At 58.2% G+C, this 8725-nt stretch overlaps 1 protein-coding gene across 1 annotated transcript; it reads left to right on the top strand.

The window, feature by feature from the left end:
• Window positions 1-2579: 2579 nt before the first annotated feature.
• On the top strand, window positions 2580-4118 carry Mafb (MAF bZIP transcription factor B). Its single transcript, XM_004669283.2, has one exon. It carries the CDS (start codon window positions 2963-2965, stop codon window positions 3935-3937), a length of 975 nt encoding a protein of 324 aa, XP_004669340.1. The 5' UTR covers window positions 2580-2962; the 3' UTR covers window positions 3938-4118.
• The last annotated feature ends 4607 nt before the right edge of the window (window positions 4119-8725 follow it).

The raw sequence follows: 8725 nt of genomic DNA, 5'->3' as shown, positions 1-8725 counted from the left end.
ATGAAGAAGTGGCCTCAACCGAGAGACAGTCTGGGGGACAAAGAGGAGCACAACTGCCCGACCCGCGAGACCGCAGCAGGACCGCAAGGGTTTTGCAAGTACTGGTCTGGGAACGCGGGAGTCGTCGGGGCCACATTCCTGGGATTTGGGTGTCAATCCTTGGGGTCAAGCAGACCCAAGGGGTCACACGTGGGGAGCGGGCAGAGCCCTGTCACCTTCCTTGGCGCGCATGAGTGGAGCGCAGTCTAAAAGCGGTGGGTCTTAGATGACCCAGAGGGATGGCGTTTCCCGCTGGAGTCCAGTAAGTACTAAGAGACCCCGAGTGTGCGAACGGAGGCTGGAGTCAGCACGAACTCTGGATGATCGGTCCAGGGCGGCTGCAAAGCTTGCCCCCACTGAGCAGAGGTCCGAATGTGCACTTGCAGCCCGAGGACGTGACGGGGACACTTACAGTGCCAGTGCGTGTCCCCAGCGCCCAGTGTTGGGTAGGGGGAGGCACAGCCGGACGGCCCTGCCTCTCGGTCTAGGCAACCGAATCTGTTTTTCTCCCCCAAGAGCACGCTTCTCCCAGAGGTTTCAAGACCGATTCTCTCAGCAGCACCATTGCTGATCGAAACCTTTAGTTCACGTTTTTGTTAAAATATATCCCTTTTGTTTAAAAAAAAAAAAAAGAGGCTACCAAGATCACCTTCCCTCAAAGACTCAAGAGAAAAGAGGGGCTCCGGGTTTATTGGAGGCTTTCCCCCCACTTTCTTCTATTAAGGGGAAAAGGCCGTGTGCTCATTGCGGTGGGCCACTCGACCCCTTAGCGCAGCGCCAGTTGCGCGGGGTCTTGTCTCGTGCCAACAGCGGCCTGCACTCACCCACCCAGCGCACCTTGTCCAGCCTTTCCCTGCGAGCCCTGAGCTGCAAAGCCGAAGGAGACGACGCTGGAGGCGGGTCAGGTCTCCGGATCCAGCGAATTCGCTATTTATCCGCCTCTGGTGGTCCAAGTCGGGGGTCTCCGGGAGGCCCCACATTTTCGGCTCTCCTTGCCCAGGTTAGGGAGGGTGGGCCATGTCCCCCCCCCCCTAGCCCCCCCCCCTGCCGGCGCCCTATCGGGACGCCTAGGGTCCTGCGCTCCGGTCTCTCCCGGTCTGCGTTCCTGGGAGGATTCTTGCGGGTCAGCCCTGAGCTCTCCGGATATGGCGTTTTCACTTTAGGCCGCCGGACCTTTGCAGCTCAGGACCTTCCCCCAAGAGCGGTGTCCAGGACAAGCACCCTCGAAGGCTGGGGTCAGGAATTTCAGCGAAGGCAGCCCAGGCAGGGATCGTTCGTAAGTAAGTGTGAAGATGGGGTCGGAGGGCCAGTGCGTGGCCTCCGGGGGGGGGGGGGAACCCGTCTCGGGTCCCCGCGGTGCGCACACAGCCAGCGTTCTGGGTTGGCTCTGTCGGGGTCCCGGAGAGAAACCTGTCTTGGTCCCCGGCCAGAGCTGTCCAAGCCTTCCGGCAGTGGAACCCGCAGTTCGGGGCGTCTTTACACACCGTCGCCACTTGGGGTCGCACTTTATGCCTGTTTGAATCTCGCCACGGTCGGCAGAAGATCGGTTTAATCCTTACAAAACGTTCAGACAAAAACAGGCCCCGTTCCTAGCAGCCCAGAGCCACTCGGTGCACCGTCCGGGGCGCGTAAGGCTGACCCCGAGCCTCTGAGCGTTCAGGTTTCTGTGCGCCTGGCCGGGGAAAGGGATTCCGAGCCCTCCAGCCGATTCTTTCTCGCTTCCCTTCATGGGGAGCGTTTGGAGGTGGGGTGAGTGCAAGAGGCTGCGAGCCCCCTGGAGTCCAGCAGAGCTCGGCTACCGAACCTGCTGGGAGAGGACCGGCGTCTCTCGGTATCCCCTCCTCCCCGCAAAAAAGGTTCCTAGGAGGTTAAGAGTTAGGTCTGAACACAACTCTTGGAACCTCAATCCGGCCTTCCCCCAACACATAAATACGCGCAGACCTCTGGAAACACGGGCACGCACGACACACGGTCACGCGGCCCGCGGCCGAGAGGACGCACCGAGCGATTGTCGCCCACTGGGCGGGGGCCGCTTGGGAACAAAGGGCCCGGGAGGTGCAATTCCCCGAGCTCCTTCCGAGCCGACTTTGGGGGTGACATTGGCGGAGAGTGGGAGTGCAAAGAGTCTTGAAGGAGGTGAGCGTGTAGGGAGGGGGGTGGAAGCGGTGGCTTGGTCCAAAAGTAGGGCGCACAGCGATGGCGAGCGTTCGGGAGGTACCCCGGCCGGGGGTTTGTGGGGGCGGGGGGTGTTGAGTCCAGGCTGGCCGTCCCACTCGGCCCCAGCCCTCTGCCAGGCTCGGGCGACTCCTGGGTTGCTTCGGAGGCCGGTCAGCTGACACGGGGGGAGGGGGAGAGGACGGGGGAGCTGTCAGGCACGCCCCGCCCAGCGCCTCTGGGCCGCTGGATCCGTGCAGCCATTGGCCAGGACGCCGGGCCGCCCGGGCCCCCGCGCCCCAGTGACATCAGGAAGGCGATAAAAGGCGGCGGCGGCGCCGGATCCTGCACAGCTGCACCGCCGGGCTGCGAGCGGCTGCGAGCTAGAAAGCCCTAGGGCCAGCGAGCCGGAGAGCCAGCGGCGGGCGCTCGCCCCGCGCCTCCCCTCCACCCCCATCGCGCGCCTCGTCCGCTTCTCCACTCCGCCTGGCCAGGACCCCGCTCGGTCCCCGCGCGGCCACAGACCCCGGCTCCGGGCTAGCGCAGGCAGCGCCCCCTCACCCCCCGGGACTCTCCCGACGCGCCGCCGCGTCCCCAGACAAAGGCTTGGCCGGCGGCCCCGGCCCGCTGCGCCCTCTGCTCCCCGCCTCCCCGGCTGGCCGCTCGCTCTTCGCCCCCGCGCCTGGCTCGGCTCGGCGCGTCCCGGCCCGCTGCAAAGTTTCCCCCCCACACCCCCCAGCGGCGGCGGCTGCTGAGCCTCGCGTCAGCGATGGCCGCGGAGCTGAGCATGGGGCCAGAGCTGCCCACCAGCCCGCTGGCCATGGAGTACGTCAACGACTTCGATCTGCTCAAGTTCGACGTGAAGAAGGAGCCGCTGGGACGTACGGAGCGTCCCGGCCGGCCCTGTACGCGCCTGCAGCCCGCAGGCTCGGTGTCCTCCACCCCGCTCAGCACACCGTGTAGCTCGGTGCCTTCGTCGCCCAGCTTCAGCCCCACCGAGCAGAAGACGCACCTCGAGGACCTGTACTGGATGGCGAGCAGCTATCAGCAGATGAACCCCGAAGCGCTCAACCTGACCCCGGAGGACGCGGTGGAGGCGCTTATCGGCTCGCACCCCGTGCCACAGCCGCTGCCGACCTTCGACGGCTTCCGCGGGGCGCACCACCACCACCACCACCACCACCCGCATCCGCACCACGGCTACCCCGGTGCCGGCGTGGCGCACGATGAGCTGGGTCCCCACGCGCACCCGCACCATCACCACCATCACCAAGCGTCGCCACCGCCGTCCAGCGCCGCTAGTCCCGCGCAACAGCTGCCCACCAGTCACCCGGGGGGGCCGGGGCCGCACGCGGCGGCCGCAGCGACGGCGGCAGGTGGCAACGGCAGCGTGGAGGACCGCTTCTCCGACGACCAGCTGGTGTCCATGTCGGTGCGTGAGCTGAACCGTCACCTGCGGGGCTTCACCAAGGACGAGGTGATCCGCCTGAAGCAGAAGCGGCGGACCTTGAAGAACCGCGGCTACGCCCAGTCGTGCAGGTATAAACGCGTCCAGCAGAAACACCACCTGGAGAACGAAAAGACGCAGCTCATTCAGCAGGTGGAGCAGCTTAAGCAGGAGGTGTCCCGGCTGGCCCGCGAGAGAGACGCCTACAAGGTCAAGTGCGAGAAACTCGCCAACTCCGGCTTCAGGGAGGCGGGCTCCACCAGCGACAGCCCCTCCTCTCCAGAGTTCTTTCTGTGAGTTGTGACGGGTCCCGGGACCCCCCTCGCGCCCCTGCCCTTGCTTTGGCCCGGACTCCCTGTCCTGTGTGTCCCTTAGTCCTGGACCCTGTCCTTGCCATGGCCCCAACCTTGACCTGTTTGACTCAGCGAGCAAGCGAGAGGCAGGAAGGACGCGCGGGCCGCGGGCGACGGGCGGGTGCGCGGGCGCGCGGGCGGGCAGGGGACCTTGGCTCCGGCGAGGGTAGCGCACGCCAGAAACCGCCTCGCAGACTCGGGCCGAGCCAGAGAGACCAGGGGGTGGGAGGGCGCAGAGCGACTTTTCTTCAGGCTGGAAGGAAGGCCGAGGGGCACATTCTGTGGAGTCGCCAAGGCTGCCTGGAGACTCATCCTGGCTTGGTGAACTTTGAGTGCCTCTGCTCCGCAGTTTGCCCCAGGAAGAGAACAGAGGCGAGGAGAAAGGGAGCCTGGAGTCCCCCCCCGCAGGCGCGAGGCGAGGCTGAGCCCAGGGAGGAAGAACAGACGGACGGACGGACGGGACCTGTCTGTCCAGAGTCTGGAGAACCCTGGCTCTCAGCCGGGAGACGCGGGCCTCTGTAAAGACATTTTCGGCGCGCAGAAATCTCTTCAGTTTTATTGCCTGCTCTGATTATATAGAAAAATACGAAAATCTGCATTAAAAATATTAATCCTGCATGCTGGACATGTATGGTAATAATTTCTATTTTGTACCATTTTCTTGTTTAACTTTAGCATGTTGTTGATCATGGATCATACTCCCCCCCCCCCCTTGTTTCTTTGGGTGAGAAGGGATCGCAGTTCTGAAACTCCTGCGACTTGGAGCTGAGTTTCAGCCCCGGGCCGGCTTGTAAATACCCGCCTGCCAAACCCCATTGAGAACGTGGCAGCAAGCGGAGGGGCTTTGTTTGGGTTTATTAATATGTCATTTTATTTTGTAAGTCAAAAAAGAAAAGAAAAGAAAATGTGTACTGGGCATTTGGCATTTCACAACCAACTTTGTCCAGAGGCTTCCTTGAAAGCTGCGGCGGGGGTTGGGGGGGCTTGTTCTCCCCTCGGTCTGTTCACATTCGGTCTACTTTTCCTTCCCACTTTAGTTTTCAAATTTCTTGGTGTTGAGGGGAAGAGTGTAGGAGCAAGACAGCTGGGGCGTTCCAGGCCCCAGAGGGAAGGAGCTTGAACTCTATTCCCTAGCTGGTCTTCTGGCCAAATGGACACCCCTTAATAAGTAAGAGAGGGAAAGAAATTAGAAGTGCACCTCCGTTTTGCACTTGCTCCTGTGGAATCCTCCAAGCAGGCGCTAATTGCAAGACCTCCCATCCCCCCCGCCCCCACCGCCGGCAGGGCGGGAGGCTTCCCTGGCGGTGGTGAGTAGATCTTGCGCTGAACCGACTGCCACGCTCAGAATGTACCAGGCACCCAAACACCGGCAGATAATTTTGCATCTTTCAAGTGCGTCCTTTAGACCAATTCATGATGTGTTTCTCTCCCTGCTGTGGAAACAGCGGGAAGAGTTGTTGGTGGTGTTCCCTCCCTTCGGTTGTACAGTAGTTATAGGGAAGGTTTGGGTATTTTTCTTTATTATTACTTTTATTTCTGCAGGTCAGTAAAAAAAAAAAAAGGATTTAAGTTGCACTGACAAAAATACCAAAATGAAAGCGTATTTTTTAGTTCCCATTTGAAATTGCTGGCGCTGCTGGCTGGATGCATTTTTTTTTTTTGAGTTTGTATTAGTTGATAAATTAACAGTAATAACAAGATTGTATGAACCGCATGGTGCTTGCAGTTTTAAATATTGTGGATGTTCGTCCCGCATCAGAAACGAGCTTTGGTTTTTACCGATTCAACTGTGTTGAAATCAACCTTGCAGCAACGGAAATTGTTTTTATTTCATGTAAAATAAGGGATCAATTTCAAACCCTGCTTATGATATGAAAATATTAAAACCTAGTCTATTGTAGTTTTAATTCAGACTGGTTTCTGTTTTTTGGTTATTAAAATGGTTTCCTATTTTGCTTATTAAAACCACGGAAATGGTGTTTATTTAGGACTCAGTGTTTGCATGTCTTTCAGTCATTTCTTCAAGAGTTATACCAACTTTGGGATATTCTTTGGCAATGGAAACAAACCAAGGGCAGGAAGACCTCTCCTTCTAGTGTGTGTGTGTGTGTGTGTGTGTGTGTGTGTGTGTGTGTGTGTAACATATTCTCTGCTTCTCACCCTAGGCTCAACCACTGGTCAAAAATCCTTGGTCTGTAAGCCAAGAGGGTGCTCATCCTGAAGGCACACATCACGTCACTTTTTCTGTGGTCAGGACTGGCCTGCTAGCCCATCTGCTGTGAGGTAGTGAGTGGCAGGCAGGGATGGGAAAGCCAGGTCTTTCTGGGTTCTCAGGCCCAGCTGACCAGCAGCCCTTGCTTTCCTGCCTGGGTGTTGGGTCTCTTCGTCTTTCTTCTGACTGGCGTCAAAGCGGCTCAGCGCTATGCTGCTTCCTCTGACCAAAGTTGATGGAAGGAGCTGAAACCTGGCACCAGATCTTGGGGCACAGAATCCTTCCAACAAGAAGCCTGTCCTTGGGAATTTCTTTGTAGGGTGAATATATTCCCATGGTGCCTGGGCCCCACAAGGCAGTGGAGCCTAGATTTCAGCAGCATCTCAGATTGAGAGTTGATGGGTTTGGGTCATTCTGACACAGCAGCTAGTCTTACCCTGGAAGATTCCAGATCTGATGGGGAGGGGGCCCTGGACCCTTTCCTTTGCCTGGTTTTTAGAAGAGCAGCTCCCACTTAAGTGAGGCCCGGCAAACTCTCTCAGCCTCCTCCTCAGCGTGTGGCCTGTGACTTAGGTGTTGGCCTTAGATACTTCTGGGACATGGACTAGAACCCTTAGATCTCAGGAGAGGTCGCCACTCTTGGCAATGGCTAGCTGCAGACACTTCCACTTTCCCTACAGACTTAGTGTTTTGGCCCCAAAGCTCCCTGACCTGCAGTTCCTGACATGGAATTTCAGGAGTGAGATGGAGGTGGAGGTGACTCAAGCTGAGAAACCCCAGCCAAGAACCATAGCAGAGCCCCAGAGAAGGAAGGGGTGAGTGAAACTAACAGGGGATGGATTTTGCCCAGGCCCCTTGGAGACTGTGTTGATGGCTAGGAGTCCGAAGGAAAGTCATAGAAACCTATAATGTAAAGATACAAATAACAGTAGCTGTCATTTGCATATATGGTGCTGTTTAGTGGGAGAGAAGCTTAGGATTTCAGCATGAATTGAATTCCCACCCACCCCCCTTCTTTTTTTGAGGTAAGGCCTCACTCTAGCCCAGGCTGTCCTGGAATTCACTCTGTAGTCTCAGGGTGGCCTGAGTGCTGGGATTAAGGCGAGCGCCACCGCCCTGGCTTTGAATTCCCAAACCTTTTCTCCCTGATGGGGGGAAGGTTCAGCTGGGATATGGGAGGAGGCTTCAGAGCCTATCATAGTCACTTTCCCTCCTGGGTGCAGGGGAAGGAGCAAGGGGCGTGATGGTTCTTAGTCACACGTGCAAAGCCTCCAACATACATCCTTTCGGGGCGGGGCGAAGAGGCCTGCCATGGTAAGGTGGATCATCCAAAGGAAGGCCACTGTGTGGCTCCAGCCCACCGCTGTGACCAAGAGATTTCCTTGTTGGGGAGGCCCTAAACCTGATGGCCCGGACTACTTTTGGAAACATAAACAGACTGGCATTACCCACCTCTGGTGTCAAATAGATTAAAAAAAAAAAAAAAAGCCTCCACTCTGACTCCAGAGCATTCGGTTTATTTTCTTTGGGAAGAGACACTGCATCCAGAAAAGACAAGGTGTGCCAACTGACCAAGAAGAGAAGGCGACAACTCTCTCCTGCAGCCCTAGTGTGACACAGTGACGCACAGACACACACACACACACACACACACAGACGCTCACGCAGGCACGGTCAGTCCCTGCACCAAGCTGCTGATTGAGCAACTACCCCTGCCGGGCGAGCTCGCCCTGGCCAGCCCGCCGCTTAGGCAAGGAGGTCGGGGGTGTGCGCAGTGTCCTGGGCGGTTCGCAAAGCGGCTCCTCTTGCCTTCCTCTGCCATCCCGACCCCACTCCCTGCGATGCCCCAAACTCCGTGCCCTCGAGCCCCGAGCCCCCCCCCCCTCCGGAAGAGGAACTAGGTTCGGAGGACCCTAGGCGCGTGGAACCCCCCAGCGACTCTTGGCAACCAGCAACTTCCTTTTAGGTTTTCCAGGCCCCTTGCGGCTGCAGGGCTCCGGACGATCCGAGAGTCCCCACAAAAGCCTCCCCCCCCCCCACGCCCAGCTAACCATCTTCCAAGCCCGCACTGGTCCCACGCAGACAGGCCGGCGCCTGCTGCCAGAGACGCACGTGGAGACACACACACAGTCAGACACCGGGGGACGCAAGCAGGGGGCACCCGCAGGTCCCCAGAATGGGGCTCAGTGCTGGTCAAGATCCTTGCTAGCTAGCTTGGGTGGCCACTCCTGTCCTGTCCCTGGCTAAGCCCGCTTGCTATGCCCCTGGGTTGCTCTGGCCTTCAGCAGGCTTCCTGATTGGGGTTCAAGAACATCACCCTTCTTCCCCTTTCCTGCCTTTCTCTTCTCCTCGTTGCTCCTTCTCCTTCCCTCTCTCTCTGTCTCGGGCTTCCTTCCTTTCTTCCTTTTTCCCTCCCTCCCACCTCATTTTCTCATTCCTCTAGTCACTCTTTCATGGTCAATCTCTTTCATTTCAGAAAACTTTCAAGCCTTCTGTTTTATTGTCTCCTCTGTCGTTTAT

The sequence above is a fragment of the Jaculus jaculus genome, chromosome 8 (genome assembly GCF_020740685.1).
Source record: "Jaculus jaculus isolate mJacJac1 chromosome 8, mJacJac1.mat.Y.cur, whole genome shotgun sequence".
NCBI lineage: Eukaryota > Metazoa > Chordata > Mammalia > Rodentia > Dipodidae > Jaculus > Jaculus jaculus.
Note: the sequence above shows the minus strand (reverse complement) of the source record. Positions and strands in the feature narration are given on the sequence as shown.

Coding starts and splice junctions, on each gene's coding strand:
- Mafb (XM_004669283.2), top strand. CDS start 2,963: ATGGCCGCGGAGCTGAGCATGGGGCCAGAGCTGCCCACCAGCCCGCTG.